This window comes from Thamnophis elegans, chromosome 9 (assembly GCF_009769535.1).
Source record: "Thamnophis elegans isolate rThaEle1 chromosome 9, rThaEle1.pri, whole genome shotgun sequence".
NCBI lineage: Eukaryota > Metazoa > Chordata > Lepidosauria > Squamata > Colubridae > Thamnophis > Thamnophis elegans.
The window spans coordinates 75,376,228-75,396,557 of record NC_045549.1 but is presented as its reverse complement, the minus strand read 5'-3'; the positions used below and the strand labels follow the sequence as shown (position 1 = coordinate 75,396,557).

General features: G+C 43.4%; 1 protein-coding gene across 1 annotated transcript in view; it reads left to right on the top strand.

Annotated features, from left to right (window-relative positions):
• LOC116512880 (sodium-dependent phosphate transport protein 2B-like) overlaps positions 1–20,330 on the top strand; it is a 37,128-nt gene that overhangs the window by 10,471 nt on the left and 6,327 nt on the right. The window contains exons 2-10 of the mRNA XM_032223551.1: positions 3,614–3,725; positions 3,850–3,987; positions 5,101–5,229; positions 7,819–7,962; positions 11,585–11,696; positions 13,162–13,357; positions 14,461–14,556; positions 17,470–17,584; positions 19,447–19,614. Coding sequence (XP_032079442.1) covers positions 3,617–3,725; positions 3,850–3,987; positions 5,101–5,229; positions 7,819–7,962; positions 11,585–11,696; positions 13,162–13,357; positions 14,461–14,556; positions 17,470–17,584; positions 19,447–19,614 — 1,207 coding nt within the window. The 5' untranslated portion in view covers positions 3,614–3,616. The remainder of the gene's footprint in view (positions 1–3,613; positions 3,726–3,849; positions 3,988–5,100; positions 5,230–7,818; positions 7,963–11,584; positions 11,697–13,161; positions 13,358–14,460; positions 14,557–17,469; positions 17,585–19,446; positions 19,615–20,330) is intronic.

Genomic DNA, 20,330 nt, shown 5'->3' with positions numbered 1-20,330 from the left:
TGCTTCTTATCCTGTTCTCAGGTTCTTTGGCGAATAGGTTGAGGGGCTGGCTGCTAAAATAAAGCAAGGTCATGGCACACACTTGAAAGTAAATCAGGAAGACTATCGTTCTGGGGGGAGGGGGTCTGTCTGGCAAGAACAAAGAATTGCTTATCAACAGGATGTATGCATGTGTAAAGCTTGTAGCAATAATGGGCAGTTAGACAACTTGCAAACCTCAGCTAAAAGTGAGGGATGGCCTTCGGGATTGGGCGGCCTATAAATCGTATTAATAAATAAAATGAATAAATAAATAAATATTAGATAACTCCCGGGGCATCCTTTAGCCGAGGTTTAGGGCAGTGGTGGATTGCTCATACCGTTCCAACCATACCGGTTGGACCGGGGCCGGCGGCGTCCTCGTGCACGCGCGCAGTTCACGCATGCCTCTTAGCGCCTGCGTGATGCTCCAGCTGCTCGCGGAGAATCGCACAGGCGCTGTATGTGCCATGCGCCTGCGTGGAAGCGCAGAAGCTTTCAAAGACCGGTAAGGAGTGCAGGCGGGTGGACACTTCGGCGTTCCCGGACGTTACTTACTTCCGGGTTCACTGACCAACCGGTCCGTGCGGACCGCTGCAGACCGGTTGAAACCCACCCCTGGTTTAGGGATAGGGGCAGTTATAGACCAATAGAACAAATTGAGATCCAAATTTAAGAGCCAAGGTGGCGCAGTGGTTAGGGTGCAGTACTGCAGGCCACTTCAGCTGACTGTTATCTGCAGTTCGGCAGTTCAAATCTCACCGGCTCAAGGTTGACTCAGCCTTCCATCCTTCCGAGGTGGGTGAAATGAAGACCCAGACTGTGGGGGGCGATATGCTGACTCTGTAAACCACTTAGAGAGGGCTGAAAGCACTATGAAGCGGTATATAAGTCTAATAAATAAATAAATAAATAAATAAATTGTAGCATTATTACTAAAATGTTTATTAGATGATATTTCTTGTTATCTCACCTTGTTCCACCTTCTCCGTTAATGAAAATGCATAAAGCTTTCTTAATCCTTTGTTCTTGGTTTCTTGGCCTTATCACCCATACTCGATACCAATGATAGCTAACCTTTTTTGGCTCCCGTGCCAAAAGCGGGGGGGAGGACAGGGGGGTTGTGTGCAGGTATGCCTCACGCATAATGCTATGTGCGCGACCAAGCATGCATGCAACCCCTACCCTGCGCACATGCGCACGTGACCAGCAACCCCCTACCCCGCTTTTGGGACGATTATTATTTCGCCCTCCCCAGGCTCTAGAAGCTTTCTAGGAGCCTGGGGAGGGTGAAAACAGCCTCCCTCCACTGCCTCCAGAGGACCTCCAGAGGCTTCCCGGAAGCCTCCGGAGGGCAGAAAAATGGCCTTACAGGGAACCTGGAAGTCCGGGAATGGTGACTTCCGGTTTGTCCGTAGGGCCGATTTTCAACCTCCGGAGTCTTCAGGAGGCTTCCCGGTTGCAGGATTTGGGTTTTGCCAGCCTAGAGAAAAGAAGGATTGGGGCGGGGGAACATGATAGCAGTCTTCCAATATTTGAGGGGCCGCCACAAAGAAGAGAGAGCCAACTTATTTTCCAAAGCGCCAGAAGGCAAGAAACCATGGGTGGAAACTCATCAAGGAGAGAAGCAACCTGGAATTAAGGAGAAACTTCCTAACAGTGAGGACGATTAGCCAGTGGAACTTAAGTTGCCTCCGGAAGTTGTGGGTGCTTCATCACTGGAGGTTTTTAAGAAGAGACTGGACAGCCACTTGTCTGGAATGGTACAGGGTCTCCTGCTTGAGCAGGGGGTTGGACTAGAAGACCTCCAAGGTCCCTCCCTGCTCTACTTTGATTGTGAAGGTTCTACCGCTTGTCTTGTGAGCTTAAGGATCGGCCTAGAACCAAACTGGGTGCCTTCCACCTTCAGGAACTGTAGCAGCATGAGGTCAGCGGTGTTCCCATGCATTCCTCTGACTCGCAAGAGGTGTGGGAAGCAGAGCCTGGCAGGGCAGGTAGTTCTGCAACATTTTTTTCCCCGCCAGAGCTATGGTGGAAGATGTTCCTCATCGAAGGAACTCTGGTCTCATTCGACCTCCTTCCATCTCCTTCCAAAATTACTTAACTTCTCTGTTCATTTCTACAGCAGCCCAGGGTGGCTCAGTGGCTAAGACGCTGAGCTTGTCGATCAGAAAGGTCGGCAGTTCAATGGTTCGAATCCCTAGTGCCGCAGAACGGAGTGAGCTCCCGTGACTTGTCCCAGCTTCTGCCAACCGAGCAGTTCGAAAGGACGTAAAAATGGAAGTAGAAAAATAGGAACCACCTTTGGTGGGAAGGGAACAGCGTTCCGTGTGCCTTCGGCGTTGAGTCATGTTGGCCACATGACCACGGAGACGTCTTCGGACGACGCTGGCTCTTTGGCTTTGAAATGGAGATGAGCACCACCCACCTGGAGTGGGAAACGACTAGCACATATGTGTATATGTGTGAGGGGAACTTTTACCTTACAGCAGCCCATCCATCCCAAGAAACGCTATAAACAGGAAATCCGTCTCAATCATTCAAAAAAACAACAATACCCAAATATCACCATGATTGAGGGTTTTTATAAAATTCTCTTTTGGCTCCATCAATCCTACATGCAACTCCATAGGCTTGGTGTCCATTGGTGCAGCGGTCACCAACTGGTGGTCCTTGGACCACTGGTGGTCCGTGAGAAAAGTTTGGTGGTCTGCAGAAAAATATTTGCATTTTTGCATTTTTATATATTGCACTAAGTCAGGGATCCTCGAACTACGGCCTCTGGGTCGGATACGGCCTGCTGAAGCAATTACTCCCGCTCTCTGACGGGATGGGGTCCTTCAGGCACTCAGCTTGGCTGCCTGTTTAGTAGCTCCAGCCCTTCTCTCCCTGGGAGTCCAGGCGCTTCAGTGATCAGCACGCAAAACTTCGACCGGGCTCCCTGAGAGACAGTGTTTGCAGGGGGCCCAGGCTGAACACAAGACAAACATTCATTCTTGGCCCTATCTGAGATTCCTAGATTCCAATGGACAGCAAACCAGTGGTGGCTTGCAGGAGGTACGCCCCGGTACGAGCGTACCGGAGGCTGCCCAGAGCACCGGATACTGTTCCGTTCCCGGTGCTCTGGAGGGCCCTCTTCCTGCCCGAGCTCCTTACCGGTCTTTTAAGTCTTTAGCTCTTTAAGTAAAACACTTGCGCGACGCTTCACTGAGCAGCTAGAGTGTCGCGGAGGCGCTAAGACGCATGCAAGGGGAGGGTATTGCAAAATCTCCCTTTCCTCCCCACTCCAGGGGAAGGACACTGTAAAAATCCCCATTGCCTCTCCACTGTGGGGCCAGCCAGAGGTGGTATTTGCCGGTTTTCCGAACTACTCAAAATTTCCGCTACCGGTTCTCCAGAACCTGTCAGAACCTGCTGGATTTCACCCCTGCTTCCTGCTCTGTTCATCTGTTATCTGTTATATCTGTTTAAACATAATATGAGGGTTTGTAACTAAGCCAGTTGCTTTTAAGGAATGGTTGTTTGACATAACCTTGAAGATATGATAGCGGAGGGTTGAATATTGATCTTTCTCTCCCACCCCAATGTCTTCCAGGACATGGCTCCGTGGCCTGAGCTGGAAGACGCAGAGACCAATAAATATATTGAAGACCCTTCCTCAAAACCCCAGAAGATCATGTCTGACAAACAGGGGAAAGAGACCAAAGGTAAAATGGAAGGGCCTTCTCCTGATCTCTCCTCTCCTGTCTTCCGTATCTCCAATACAACCATTAATGACCGCCTATTGGTCAACTGACGGTAATGTTGCCTTGCTTGTTTTTTGTCCACCAGACGGGGTCATTTCCATGGGAAACCAGGTGGAGCTTCTGCCTGCATATTCCACCATTGCTTTGACTGCTGCATCCGAAGAGGAAGAAGAAGATCCGTGGAAGCTACCAGAACTTCAGGATACCGGAGTCAAATGGTCAGGTGAGGCTCTGTCGCCAGAGAATGGATGGCCTTTGTTTCAGTTTCTCCAGGTTCTAAGAACCTCCGTTGAGGTTCTCCTCATGGAATGTTATAGATTGGGGGATAGAAAAGAGCATTCGGATGGGTTTTGCTCCAGATGGCGTGATTTCTTCATTCGTAACCTCGATCTCCTCTGTTTTGTTTCTTTTTTTAAAAAAAAGCAAATGGTGGGCTGGAAGGACAAAAGGGGGCATGGCGCACCACCACGAATGATGGCAAAGCAGTATTAAGTGATAACCTCTTCCTCCAAATTTTGATATTCTCTTAATTGAGTCTTAGTTAATGCACAGCACCCAAAATTCTGCCAATGTTATGTATATATTTATATATCTACATATCTCTGTCATTCTATCTGTCCATATATATGTCTCTCTATGTATCTATTTGCCTGTCTGTTATCATCTGTCTGTCTGTCTGTCTGTCTGTCTGTCTCTATCTATCTATCTATCTATCTATCTATCTATCTATCTATCTATCTATCTATCTATCTATCTATCTATCTATCTAGGCATACCAGGTGCTTTGACAAAAGGGAAAAAAAACACTTAATCATTCCCCCGGCTCAGCTGATAAGGGAGGAGAGCTTGTGGCTTAGAGGTTAATATAACTGCCTAATATGTAAAAACAGCCCAGGTTCGAATCCCAGTAAGGGTAAGGCTAGCTGATGAGAGCTAAATAGCTTGAAATAGATCTATACTAGTTTCCCTTCATTTATTTGTCAGCAAAAATGCAACACACACAAACACACACACACATGGAAAGATGTGTGTTGTGTGTGTGTGCGTGCATGCTAAAATAAATGGGATGAGTTTGATCAATAAAAGAATCTAAACACGAAATGGTATTTTCTCTTTCAAAGTAAAGGACCCTTTTAAAATGTTTTTTTAAAGCTTTGTTTAAAAAAAAAAAACTCCTTTTAGCTAAAGTTAAATTTTAATGATGAGAACATTCCTTCTGGTTTATTATCCACAGGGCTCCCATTATCAACCTTGACTCCATGAACTTATAGATGAGATTTTTTGAGACTTATATTTTGTGCTAATTACAGACAAATGCTCCCTTTGTCTTTTGCAGAGCTCGATGGAAAACACAAAGTCCTTTATGTTTTGCGAGGCGCCGTGAAATTTATTCTTCTGCTCGGATTGCTTTACTTTTTCGTTTGCTCCTTGGACGTGCTCAGCTCTGCCTTCCAGTTAGTTGGAGGTAAGGCAGGAATTTCAAGTGTCTCCAACACATTACATTACAATGTACGTTATTCGAGGATAGAGAAAGTCTTATCGGCTTCATTTCTGCAGAATAAATATTTTTAAGCATTGCAACTCCAAAAGAATGGCTCTTCAAGGCCGAGGAATGTGTCAATAAAGCTACAAGGAGCATTTATGGCAGCTCCAAAAGAATCAGAAACAATTCTGTTTTTAAGGCATTATATAATCAGGATTATTGGTACTAAGGATAGCTGTGACAATTCGCTGTGGCCAACTTGCCAAGGTCAACTTGCCATGGCCAACTTGCTAAGGCCAAAATGCTATATACATACATACATACATACATACATACATACATACATACATATATTTAGTGTCACAACCCCTGGTAAGCCCCAATTATGGGAGGAAGCTAATTGCTTCCATCATCTGTCAATCGGCTCGTCACAAGAGTCCATCACGACAGAAACCCAATATTTTTACTGTTGCCTTTGTTATATTTGTGTTTTATTTGTGCTGATAAATAAATAAAGGGAGACTAGTATAGATGTATTTCAAGCTATTTAGCTCTCATCAGCTAGCCATACCCTTACTGCACAGCACAGGTTCGAATCCCAGTAAGGGTATGGCTAGCTGATGAGAGCTAAATAGCTTGAAATAGATCTATACTAGTCTCCCTTTATTTATTTATCAGCACAAATAAAACACATATATATGTATATATGTATATATGTATATATGTATGTATATATATATATATATATATATATATATATATATATGTGTGTGTGTGGTGTGTGTGTGTGTGTGTGTGTGTGTGTGTATGTGTATATGTATATGTGTATATATATATATATATATATATATATATATATATATATATATATATATATATATATATATATATATGTATATATTGCTGCTGTGCATACCCACCACATATGACAATATGTTCCTTGGGCCTTTTTCCAGCAGTCCGTTGATCTGTTTGGAAATATTTTCGCTAATCTCGCTGGCACAATTCAACCCCTCTTCGTTGATTGCTCCGACTGTCCGTGGTGTACATAATAATTTATACCATGCCGCAGTTCACAGGGGCCAGTTCTTCTTCTTCGATCAGCCTTTCTTCGTGCCCAACTCTCACGCCCGTACTTCATTGCACGGAGGATTGTTGCTCCCACTAGTTCAGGAGTAGCTGAAGTAATTGATCTTTCCTCCAAGGCCGTGTCAACAAACTTTAAGATGGGTGGACTTCAGAAATCTCAGAAATCCCCAGCCAGCCTTGGACTCCATCCATGTTGAAGTGGTTGAGGTTGGTAAACACGGTTCTAAGAGGCTCCTGGCAACTCAGTTTCCCTGGGCATGCTTAGTTGAACACAACCAGCCTCTGAGGCCCACTGGGCATAAGAGCTGTCAATCACAAGGGGGAGATAGTGGGCGTGGCCTGGGAGGGGACCTGTTTGTTTTCTTCCACCTGCACTGTTGTAACTTTGTGCAGGTAGCTGCCAATCTATGACTTAGTCTCTTACCCAAACTAATCTCTTAATCCAGAGTTTGGTAATGCACATGGTGATGGAGAATGTCTTATCCAGGAGATTCAATAGATAAAACACCTTTCACAGACACTTGAAGGAGGTAGATCGGTGTATACACCCATATGCAAAATGTTGTGTGAACCCTTGTAACCTTCATCTCCAGTTAAGGAAACAAGTTCCCTTCCCTATAAGTCTTTCATGCTATGAAGGACAGGTATTGTAGTTAAATACAATTTAAGGGACATTTTTCCACAGTCTTATTTTTTTGAAAGGCTGGTGATATAACGTTGTTGGAATTCATTGTTGGAATGGGGTATTTCTGTGCAACAACTACAGTAGTATTCAGCCAGTAGATGGCAGTATTTACAAGTTTGGATCTATGGTCTTTACTCTATGGTCTTTTGTTTTAAGTAGAGTTTCCTGTTTCCTGTTGCAGTTAAATACAGTAGTTTAGCAGTAAAGCACATGGTTATTGTACTCTTTGCTCTGTGTGGTCCTTTATATAAACAGAATGCCTAATAAACGTAAACCTCTGTTCTTTATGCTATGGTTCACATCCTGTGAGGTGAATCAGATCATCTCCAGATGTTGCTCTTTTTGTTACGGAGTTATATAGTTATATAGTTGGAGTTATGGAGTTATATAGTGTTATAAAGGTTATTTAAAGCTGTAGTATTCCATTCATGACCCTAATTGAGCCTAAGATTTCTGTTGCTAAGCAAAATATTTAAGTGAATTTTGCCCCATTTTACGACCTTTTCCACCACAGCTGTTAAATGAGTCACCCCAGTTGTTAAGTGAATCTGGTTTCCCCATTGACTTTGCTGATGATAAGGTTGCAAAAAGGTGATCACCTGACCCTGGGACCCTGCAACCATCATAAGTATGAACCAGTCACCAAGCATCCAAATTTTGACCCTGGAGTGGCTGCAATGGTCATAAGTGCGGTAAATGGGCCTAAGTCTCTTTGTTTCAGAGCCGTTGCAACTTTGCAACGGTCGCTAAGTGAACTGTCGCACGTCAAGGACTACCTGTAAGTTTTATTTCTGCAGGCAAAGCAGCAGGGGACATTTTCAAGGATGGTTCCGTCTTATCAAATCCCGTCGCCGGCCTCGTCATCGGCGTTCTGGTGACAGTGATGGTGCAAAGTTCCAGCACGTCCTCCTCTATCATTGTCAGCATGGTGTCTTCTTCACGTGAGTCAACCGTAGAGCGGATTTTGGATTTTCGTAACTTCTTCTGAGAGTTTGTCAGCCACAAAATAGGGAAATAACAAGGGAGCAATCCACGAGTAAGGGCCTCCTTCTGTCATTGTCAGCAGGGTGTCTTTTTCACGTGTACCAGGGATGGTAAACGGTTTCGGTACCGAGTGCCCAAACCAGAATGCGTATGCATGCATGTGTGTGTGTGTGCCTGGAGCTCCGGAAACCCGAAGAACAGCTGGCCACTACATGCCTGTCTGGTTTTTGGCTATTTCTGGCTGTTTTTCTGGCCATTTTCCAAGGCATTTTCCAGCGCTCCAGTGCCCGTCAAGACCAGTGGTGGGTTCCGGAGCCTCTTCCAACCGGTATGTCTGGAACAGGCCCAGCATCACCCACATGGTTGTGCGTGGCGCGTGCATGCATCATACCTGCCTGTGACACCTCTTCCAGCCTCCGCGATGCTCCAGCTGCTCGGTGGACAGGTGCTGTTCATGCCATGCTAAGATGAAATGCCCATCGACGTGAATGATGTTGAGTTGGCCATGCCCACACGGTCACATGACCACCGAGCCATGCTCACCCAGCTGGTCATTAGGGCAATGAACCGGTTGTTAAATTATTTGAATCCCACCACTAGTTAGTTCCCACCCATTGCTTCTTGTCCTGCCCTCAGGTGCTTTGGAAAATAGCTTGATTTCCTCTTCTTTGGGGCAGCCCCTCAGATATTGGAAGACTGCTATCATGTCTCCCCTTTTCCTTCTTTTCTGTACACTGGCCAAACCTAATTCCTGCAACCATTCTTCATATGTTTTCGCCCTCCGTCCCCTGATACTCTTTCTTGCTCTTCTCTGCACTCTTTCCAGAGTCTCCACACCTTTTTTTTTGGCATGTGGTTACCAAAACTGGATGCAGCATTCCAGGCATGGCCTTAACTAAGGTTTTACAAAGCGGTACTAAAACTTCACGTGATTTTGATTCTGCTCCTCTGTTTACACAGCCTGTTTATGTTTTGTATAAACTCTGTGCATACAAAAGTTTGGTAGAAAGCAATTGGGAGGACTGGAATTGGGTTCCTTCCAGGCACTGAAGCAGTCCTGTATGAGCCAATAGTTCTCCTTTGTTACATGTTTACCTGTAATCCTTTTTTTTTTTTTTTATTTTCTCTATTAAGAGAACTTTTTTATTTTCTTTAAAAAAAAACAAACACAAATATGTCATCATTTGTCAATCATTAAGACATTGAAATACAATTTTTTTTTTTGTTGTGTGTACCCCTCCCTCCCTCCACCCCCCCATCCCCCCTCCTCCTTCCCCCCCCCCCGACTTCCCAGAACCCGTACACGGTATGGATTTTTAACTAACACAGTCTAAAATCTATTGAGAAAAAAGAAATAAAGAAATTAATGACATTCTAGATTGAACTTAGCTTCTTCTTACTGAACTAACTTTTAACAGTTTAAATCATTTCTGATCTTAAGCATAGGCTAACTGGAATTTCTTAGTCCCGTATTTATTTTGTATATAGTCAATCCATTTTTTCCAGTCTCGTTTATATCTCTCATTTGAATGATCTTTGAGATATGCCGATATTTTAGCCATTTCAGCTAAGTTTGTTACTTTCAATGTCCATTCTTGGATTGTAGGCAAGTCTTCCTTCTTCCAATATTGCGCCACCAACAGTCTTGCTGCAGTTATCAGGTGCAGAATCAAATTGGTCTCTACCACTGTAAAATCAGTACATATACCTAGTAAAAATAACTGAGGAATAAACTTTATCCTTTTTTTAAAAACATTTTGCATGACCCACCATATTTTTATCCAAAATGCCTTAACCTTTTGGCAGGTCCACCATATATGATAATATGTAGCATCGAGAGAACCACATCTCCAACATTTGGGCTGTACATTCGGGTACATAGAAGCCAGCTTTTTAGGATCTAAATGCCATCTATAAAACATCTTGTAAAAATTTTCTCTCAGATTTTGAGCTTGTGTAAATTTCACATTTCTTACCCAAATTCTTTCCCATGTATCCAACATTATTGGTTCCTCAATATTTTGAGCCCATTTTATCATACAATCTTTAACTAATTCTGTTTCCGAATCCATCTGTATTAATACATTATATATCCTCTTTATATGCATTAAGCTTTGATCTCTTATTTGTTTAAACAGATTATCCTCAACTTGAATAAAGCCAATTTTTTGATCTATTTTCCACCTAGCCTGTAATTGCCCATACTGGAACCATGTTTGAACTACCTTCTCCTCTTTTAATACCTCTAAAGATTTTAATTGTAATACCCCCCTTTCCGAGGTAAGAAGCTGTCTGTAAGTAAATCTATCCTGTTTTTGTGCTGTATTCATATTTTCAATTGCATGTCTAGGAATTGCCCACATGGGTATCTTGTCATTTAATTTATATTGGTATTTCTTCCAAACCCGCAATAAAGCATTTCTCAAAATATGACTTTTAAAGTTCTTATCCAATTTTTTGTTGAATAACAGGTAAGCATGCCAACCAAATACCAGATCGTGTCCCTCAATGTTCAATATTCTATCATTGGTTAAATGAATCCAATCACTAATTACAGATAATGCCACTGCATCATAATATAGTTTTAAATTAGGTAGTTTCAATCCTCCTCTCTCACGTACATCTTGCATTATTTTCATCTTTACCCTCGGCTTCTTTCCTGCCCACACAAATTTGTTGATACCCTTCTGCCATTCTAAAAGGTTCGCATCTTTTTTAAGTATAGGTAACATTTGGAAAAGAAATAAAAATTTTGGTAAAATGTTCATTTTCACTGCCGCTATCCTGCCCAGCAAAGATAAGTGCAATTTCTCCCATTTTTTCATCTCTGTCTGTATGCTATGCCAAAGTGGTTCATAATTATGCTTATATAATTCCCATTTGAAGTTAAAATGTTAACTCCAAGATATTTGACTTTTTTAACTACCTCACATCCTAGCATCACTCCTAATTCTTCCTTTTGTTTAATATTCATATTTATAGCTAATATTTTGGTTTTTCCTAAGTTTATTTTAAAGCCAGACACTTGACCATATTGATTAATCGTATTCATTAAAACCATACTGGATTCCTGCGGTTGTTCCAATATTATGACCAAATCATCCGCAAAAGCGCGGACTCTATATTCTTGCTGCCTAATCTTGATCCCTTTTAAACCATCCAAGCCCCGTATTTTATTCAACAATACTTCCAAAGTTATAATAAACAATAATGGGGACAAAGGACAACCCTGTCTTGTACCTTTTCCAATTTGAAAAGAGTCTGTTAAACTTCCATTGACTATGATTTGTGCTGTTTGCTGTTGGTATATTGCTTTAATTGACTGTAAAAAATTATCTCCTATCTGCATTTTTTGCAATATCTTCAGCAGAAATTGCCAGTTAACTCGATCAAAGGCCTTCTCAGCATCCAAAAATATAAACGCAGCAGGGATCTGGTTGTTCTTTCCCAAATATTCTAATGCATTAATAATTAATCTGACATTACTTTTCATCTGTCTCCCTTGTATAAAACCTGTTTGGTCCGTATGTATCAATTGTTACCTGTAATCCTTATTGTGTTATACTTTTATTTTTGCAGTGTTGAGCGTTAAGCATGCTATCCCCATCATAATGGGAGCCAATATTGGGACTTCGGTGACAAACACTATTGTGGCACTGATGCAAGCTGGAGATAGGAATGAATTTCGAAGGTATCACTTATTTATCTTAAGATTTATCTTTATCTAATAGGAATCAGGGTAATAATGTCACTGTCGAGGAAGGCAGGCCCAAGAAAACCTATAAAATTAGTACAAATCTAAATGTTTATGCCATCTGTAATAACAATCCTGGTCAGCTGTCAGCTTCCAAGAGTTTGTTTAGCGACTGTTCAAAAACCACACTGAAAGAAAGTGGCTTTTGGCTAATTTTTCACCATTTGTTTTTATTTATTTATTGTAATTTGTCAAACAGAAACAAAAAGAGGAATAGTATAAAATTACAATGATAGGGACGATAGGCACATTAGTGCGCTTACGCATACCCCCTCTAGTGAGCACTTAAGTATGAAGTAAGGCAGTGGTGGGATTCAAACTTTTTTTACTACTGGTTCTGTGGGCATGGCTTGGTGGGTGTGGCAGGAGACGGATACTGCAAAATCTCCATTCCCTCCCCACTCCAGGGTAAGGATACTGCAAAATCCCCATTCCCTCCCCACTCCAGGGGAAGGATACTGCAAAATCCTCATTCCCTCCCAACTCCAGGGGAAGGATGCTGCAAAATCCCCATTCCCTCCCCACTCCAGGGGAAGGATACTGTAAAATCTCCATTCCCTCCCCACTCCAGGGGAAGGATACTGCAAAATCTCCATTCCCTCCCCACTCCAGGGGAAGGATACTGCAAAATCTCAATTCCCAAAAGTTGGCTTGAAACTCAACCTTAAGAAAACTAAGATCATGGAATCTGGCCCTCCCAATTCCTGGCAAATAGATGGGGAAGAAATGGAGGTAGGAACAGATTTTATTTTCCTGGGCTCCAAGATGGGGATGGCAGCCAAGAAATCAAAAGAGGCTTGCTCCTGGGGAGGAAAGTGATGGGAAATCTAGACAGCATCCTAAAAAGCAGAGACATCACCTTGCCAACAAAAGTGTGTCTAGTCAAGGTTATGGTTTTCCCACTTGCAATGGATGGCTGTGAAGGTTGGACCATAAGGAAGGCTGAGGGCCAAAGAATGGAGGCCTTTGAACTCTGGTGCTGGAGAAGAAGACTCCTGCATTGAGTCCCTTGGACTGCAAGGCCATCCAACCGGTCAGTCCTAGAGGAGATCCACCCTGGCTGCTCTTTAGAAGGCCAGATCCTGAAGAGGAAACTCAAAGACTTTGGCCACCTGATGAGAAGGAAGAAGGACTCCCTGGAGAAGAGCCTCATGCTGGGAACGATGGAGGGCAGAAGAAGAAGAAGGGGACGGCAGAGAAGGAGGTGGCTGGATGGAGTCACCCAAGCAGTCGGAGTGAGCTTGAATGGACTCCAGGGGATGGGAGAAGACAGGAAGGCCTGGAGGAACGTTCTCCATGGGGGTTGCTTAGTTGAACACCAACCCTCTGAAGCTCTTTTTTATGCCTTTGGTTGTCTTTCTGCTGAGCCTCTTCTGATCGCCCTCTGTTTCTTTGTCTCCAGGGCCTTTGCGGGGGCCACTGTCCACGATTTCTTTAACTGGCTCTCCGTGTTTGTCCTGTTGCCCATCGAAGTGGCCTCTCAGTATCTCTACCGCCTGACCAGCCTTATCGTGGACTCCTTTCAGCTGGAAAGTGGGGAAAACGCCCCCGAATTGCTGAAAGTCATCACGGATCCCTTCACAAAACTCATCATCCAGGTATAAATTCTTCCCTGGTTTATTAAGCCAGAGCAGGTTGGCTCCGATCTCTCTGCGCCTTTCACTAATGCGATGCTAGGAATGTGGGGGGGGGGGGGGGGGGGGGAGGACTCCAGAACATCCATGGGGCTTCTTAGTCCTAGTTGGCCCAAAAGTGCTTTTTTTTTCAGGAGGCAACTGGAGTTTTTTGTTAATTTTTGAAGATGTTTTGCTTCTCACCCAAGAAACAAGTTCTTCTCCTTCTCTTTCTTCTCCTCCTCCTCTTTCTCCCTCCTTCTCTTTCTTCTCCTTCTCCTCCTTCTCCCTCCTTCTCTTTCTCCTCCTTCTCCCTCCTTCTCCTTCTCTTTCTTCACCTTCTCCTCCTTCTCTCTCCCCCTTCTCTCCCCTGGTCCTTCTTTTCATTAAACTAGACACACCCAGTTCCTGCAACCGTTCTTCATATGTTTTGGCCTCCATTCCCCTAATCATCTTTGATGCTGTTATCCGCACTCTTTCCAGAGTCTCAACATCTTTTCTACATCGTGGTGACCAAATCTGGATGCAAATATTCCAAGTGTGGCCTCACCAAGGCCTTAAAAAGTGGTATTAACCCTTCACGTGATCCTGATTCTCTCCCTCTGTTGATGCAGCCTAGAACTGTGTTGGCTTTTTTGGCAGCTGTCGCCTATAGCTGGCTCTATAAGAGCCAAGATGGCGCAGTGGTTAAATGCAGCACTGCAGGCTACTGCTAGATCAGCAGGTCAGCGGTTCAAATCTCACCGGCTCAGGGTTGACTCAGCCTTCCATCCTTCCGAGGTGGGTAAAATGAGGACCCAGATTGTTGGGGGCAATATGCTGACTCTCTGTAAACCGCTTAGAGAGGGCTGAAAGCCCTATGAAGCGGTATATAAGTCTACTGCTATTGCTAAAAAAAAAAAGTCTACTGCTATTGCTATAAGTTATATTTTGTTTTGATATCGTGTTAGCTTTTCAAACCTCCAGAGTCACATTGGGCTGACCTTTTGGAAGCTGCAAGGCACAAGAAAATTAATCTGATGAAATGTGCGTCCTTCAATTGAACCCCCATAAACTGGGATTTCCATTTTGCTTCCTTTGATTAACAGCTCGATAAATCAGTCATAAATGCAATCGCGACGGGAGATGAATCAGCGAAGAATAAAAGCCTGGTGAAAAATTGGTGCAAAACAACCAAGAATGTGGTGAGTGTTGCGTTAAGGGATGATTTGATGCAGATAAGAGGCCTGGCTTATCGTTGAATTAGTCCTTTTTATCTTTAATAACTGCTCACTAAATGAAGGGGGTGATCATGATAATGTGATAATGTTCTAGGTAGTCATTCTGCTAGGAAATCAAACTGCGATTGCATTTATTGTTTTGGAAAGGGTAGATATCGTATTTTTCAGAGTATAAGACGCAGCCCCTAAAAGAGAGTGAAAATGTGGGTGCGTCTTATACACTGAATGTAGCCCCCACCCACCCACCACCCCCAACTCTGCCTCTGCCTCCCAGCAATTTACCTCCTTGCCGCAAATGGGGAAAATGGGGCTTGCGGGAGGCGGCAATAGGCTATGGCAATCCCTGCAGCCTGAAACAGCTGATGATCGGGAGGCCCGTGCTTAAACTGAAAGTGAAAGTGAAACTTGCTGTTTTCTGCAAGGAGGCAAATTGCTGGGAGGCAGAGACAGATTTTTTTTTCTTGTGCTAATCAGGCTAAACTGAAACCGGCTGTTTGCTGCAAGGAGGTAAGTCAATAACTATAAATGCCTATAAAATGTTCAAACTATTAAACTTATTTTTTTAAAGACTGCTTTATTATTGTTCTAGTCAACTGAACAAAATGAAGCAGCTTTTTAAAATAAACGCTTGACCTGAAGAGGCCCAGGGCTATTGTATCTCCTTTTAAATAGCAGAGAGGAACCTGGACTTCCAGAAAGCCACAACAATTTTAACAGCCTCTGCACAAGTATAGTGTGAAATGTAACGGTTCCATCACAAAACCGCGTTCGACTAAACCGCGCTCGACGAAATCGCGTAGCTGATGTCATCAACAGCGCAACAACAGCGCAGAGACAGAAGCACACTGTAAACGCTAAACCTAAAATTAACCCCTAAACCTAAACCTAACCCCCCTAAACCTAATCCTAAACCTAACCCTAAACCTAACCCTTAACCTAACCCTAAACCTAACCCTAACCCTAACCCTAACCCTAACCCTTAACCTAACCCTAAACCTAAACCTAATCCTAACCCTTAACCTAACCCTAAACCTAAACCTAACCCTTAACCTAACCCTAAACCTAACCCTAACCCTTAACCTAACCCTAAACCTAACCCTTAACCTAACCCTAAACCTAACCCTTACCTTAAGTTGAATCGGCTTGCTTTCAAAGCGCTATTTAAAGTGCCCTTCTTTCTCCGCGCTCGCTGTTGTCGCCCCGTTGATGACGTCAGCGACGCGGTTTAATCGGGCGCGGCTTAGTCGAGCGCGGTTTTGTCGTGCCACGAAATGTAACACTACAAACAGTGTATATCTTCTGTGCTGTTTGCTCTTTGCTGCAAGGAGGCAAATTGCTGGGAGGCAGGTTTGTTTTCTCTTCTTTTCCCTCCCCAAAAGCTAGGTGCGGCTTATACTTCGGAGCGTCTTATACTCTGAAAAATACGGCAAATAGAATATCATACAGGTAGACCTTTGCTTCATTTGGTGATCATTCGAAGTTACGATGGCACTGAAAAAATATACACACTTACGACCTTTCCCCATGGTCACGTGATCAAAATTCAGAGGCCTGGCAGGTGGTCCAGATTTACGACGGTTGCGTTGACCAGGGGTCATGTGATCCTTTTTGCGACCTTCTGACAAGCGAAGTCCGTAGGGAAGACAGATTCGCTTAACAATCGGGTGACTAATTGCAGGGATTCACTTAGAAACCGAGGCAAGGCAGGCGGTGAAATGGAGCAAAGACTCACTCAACAAATGCCTCGCTTAACCACAGAAATGTTGGGCTTGATTGCGGTCATAAGTTGAGGACTACCTATACTGAACTTTGATCTCCTAGCATCTAAATGTACGCCTAAATATATCCAGCTTGAGTCATGCTGAATGTTATCACAATTCAAAGAGTAGAAAAAGTTCAGGAGGAGGAGGAAGAGGAGGAAGAGGGAGGAGGAAGAGGAGGAAGAGGGAGGAGGAGGAAGGACTGTGGGGTCCTTGGTGCTCTCTGAGCTTGGTGGCTTTCTTGCAGACGTTTCCTGGCCCAACTAGGTGACATTATCAGTGCTAGAAGAGAGGGGGGTTTGTGGAGAGGAGGAGGAGGAGGAGGAGGAAGGACTGTGGAGTCCTTGGTGCTCTCTGAGCTTGGTGGCTTTCTTGCAGACGTTTCCTGGCCCAACTAGGTAACTTCATCACTGATGATGTGACCTACTTTGGGCCATGAAACACCTGCAGGAAAACCACCAGGCCCAGGGAGCACGAAAGAAACCCCCCCCTCAATTTTAAACCATTTCTGGAAACCTTGCCAAGGAAGGGACTTGTCTGTAGGGTTGCCAGGAGTCAATGCTCCATCTCTGGAGCTTTTCCAGAAAAGGTTAGCAGTTAGCAATAGCAGTTAGACTTATATACCGCTTCATGGGGCTTTCAGCCCTCTCTAAGCGGTTTACAGAGTCAGCATATCGCCCCCAACAACAATCCGGGTCCTCATTTCACCCACCTCGGAAGGATGGAAGGCTGAGTCAACCTTGAGCCAGTGAGATTTGAACCGCCGAACTGCAGCTAGCAGTCAGCTGAAGTGGCCTGCAGTACTGCACTCTAACCACTGCGCCACCTCGGCTCTAGGTTGGACTGCCATTTGTCTGGGAGGGTGGAAGGTGTCCTGCTTTGAGAAGAACTTTGTATCAGAAGACCCCCCCAAAGACCCTCCTGGCTTTGTGATTCTCTTACGCCGTGAATTAACATTTCACTGTGACGGGTGAAATAGGGCCATCGTTCCATCATTCCCACTGCTAAGGTGGATTCTTTGTGGTTGCCATGGGGTTTTTTATTGTTTGAATAATAATAGAGCCTAAATCAGCATAATGGACCGGGTTTCATCGAGCTGTTTTGTCTCAATGCCTAGGTTGAAATGAATACGACCGTCCCAGGACCCGAAAACTGCACGGGGCTTTGCTGGACCAGCGGAAATATGACCTGGACCCTCAAAAACGTGACGGAAACCCAGAATCTTGAGAAATGTAAGGGGAAGGGGCTGCCTCAAGCCTTCTCTAAAGAGAGAAGGCCCGTTTCTCAAAACAAGAGAGGCCAAGCGTTGCGCTGGGAAAACGTCAGGCTGGAGAGAGGGCTCACCCCATCGCAATAGTGGCCCAAGCATCTGAGCGTTGATCATGGGGGAGCCGCAACAGTCACAGGGGTGGAGGGGGAAATGGCCGTAAGTCCCTTCTTCCTGCGCTGTTGTAACTTTGAACGGCCACTGAAGGAACTGTGGTGCTTTATGAAAGTGCAATTTGAGAGACCGCCTCCTGCCAATTACCTCCCTGCGACCAATTAGATCACATAGATTAGGCCTCCTCCGAGTTCCATCTGCCAGTCAGTGCCGACTGGCAACTACACAGAGGAGAGCCTTTTCAGTAGTAGCTCCGACCCTTTGGAACGATCTCCCCGTGGAGATTCGTACCCTCACCACCGTCCAGACCTTCCGCACAGCCCTTAAGACCTGGCTAGCCCGTCAGGCCTGGGGACAAAGATAATTGCCCCCACCCGAATGATGAATGAATGTTGCTTACTATTTTACTTCTATGTATTGTTTGTGTCTATTGTCTGTATACCCCCCCCTCATTTTATGTAAGCCGCCCTGAGTCCCCTCAGGGAAAAGGGTGGCCTATAAGTATTAATAAATACTCAAATACTCAAATTTGATAAGTGTCCGAATTAATGCTAACTCACTTACTTAACTAATTAGTAATTAATTAATAATACTTTTTAATCTACACCGAGAGCATATGCACCAAAGACAAATTCCTTGTGTCACACTTGGCCAATAAAGAATTCTATCCTACCCTATCCTATCCTATCCCATTCCATTCTTTCAGTCCTCTATTCTATTCTATTCTATTCTATTCCATTCCATTCCATTCTCTTTTTTCTATTCTAATTCTAATTCTATTGTCTCTTCTCTTCTCTCTACTCTACCCTACCCTACCCTACCCTACCCTACTCTACTCTACTCTACTCTATTCTAATTCTATTCCATTCCACCTTACTCCACTCCACTCCATTCCTTTCTCTTTTTTCTATTCTATTATCTATTCTTTCTTCTCTTCTCCTCTCTTCTCTTCTCTTCTCTAATTCTATTCCATTCCACTTCACTCCACTTCATTCCATTCCATTCTCTTTTTTCTATTCTAATTTTAATTGTATTGTCTATTCTCTCTTCTCTTCTCTCCTCTCCTCTCCTCTTCTAATTCTAATTCTAATTCTAATTCCATTCCAGTTTACTCCACTCCACTCCATTCCTTTCTCTTTTTTCTATTCTATTATCTATTCTTTCTTCTCTTCTCCTCTCCTCTCCTCTCCTCTCCTCTCTTCTCTTCTCTTCTCTAATTCTATTCCATTCCACTTCACTCCACTTCATTCCATTCCATTCTCTTTTTTCTATTCTAATTTTAATTGTATTGTCTATTCTCTCTCCTCTCCTCTCCTCTCCTCCTCTTCTAATTCTAATTCTAATTCCATTCCACTCCACTCCAATCCACTCCATTCCATTCCCTTTTTTCTATTCTAATTCTAATTGTATTGTCTATTCTCTCTTCTTTTCTCTTCTCTGTTCTATTTTCTATTCTAATTCTATTCTATTAAAAAAAAATACAAGTGAAGGCAGGAAAGGAGGAGGAAGGAATGGTTCAAATCAAAGGTTTCTCTCTGGATCCCAAAAGTCAAGATCGCGGCCACATCTGAAGCATTGCACATAAAAATACTAGCGGGGCGTTGTGGCTGTTACAGCAGCCATCTTGGCCTTCCTACCCAACTGTCAGCTTTTCGGACCCAACAGGACACGAGTCGCTTAGCCTTGGTTGACTTGTCCCTTCTCCCTCCGTAGGCAAGCACATTTTTGTAGGATCTCAGCTGCAGGATCTGGCCGTGGGTCTCATCCTGCTCGCGCTCTCGTTGCTCGTGCTCTGCACTTGCCTGGTGTTGATCGTCAAACTCCTGAACTCGGTGCTTAAAGGACAAGTCGCGAATGTCATCAAGAAAACGCTCAATACTGGTACGTATTTCTCCCCCTCTTTTTCTTTTCGGTATTTAATTGTTTAACTAAACAGTTTTCAACAGAAAGAGGAAAGCAAGGGAGTATAAAGAAAGGAAGGAAGGAAGGAAGGAAGGAAGGAAGGAAGGAAGGAAGGAAGGAAGGAAGGAAAAAAGAAAAAAGCTGCTCGGAGGAGGGGGGAGGCAAAAAAATGCAAGAAATGAAACGAAGGGTGAACCAAAAACAAAAAGGGCAGGAATAGTTTTTAAAAAGATATTAAAAAGTGAATTCTTCCTAGCAGTTATTAAGTCAAAAGTATTTCTTCGGAACAGAGTGGAGTAGAATAGATGAAAGAATATAATAGAATTAGGAATGAAAGAATAGAATGGAATGGAATATGAAAAGAATAGAATAGAATAGAATAAAGAATGAAAGAATAGAATAGAATAAAGAATGAAAGAATAGAATAAAGAATGAAAGAATAGAATAGAGAATGAAAGAATAGAATAGAAATAAGAATGAAAGAATAGAATAGAAACAAGAATGAAAGAATAGAATAGAATAGAATAGAGAATGAAAGAATGGAATAAAATAAATAATGAAAGAATAGAATATGAATAGAACAGAATAGAATAGAATATGGAAAGAATAGAATAGAATAGAATAGAATAAACAATTAAAGAATAGAATGAATGAATAGAATAGAAAGGAATGAAAGAATAGAAATAAGAATGAAA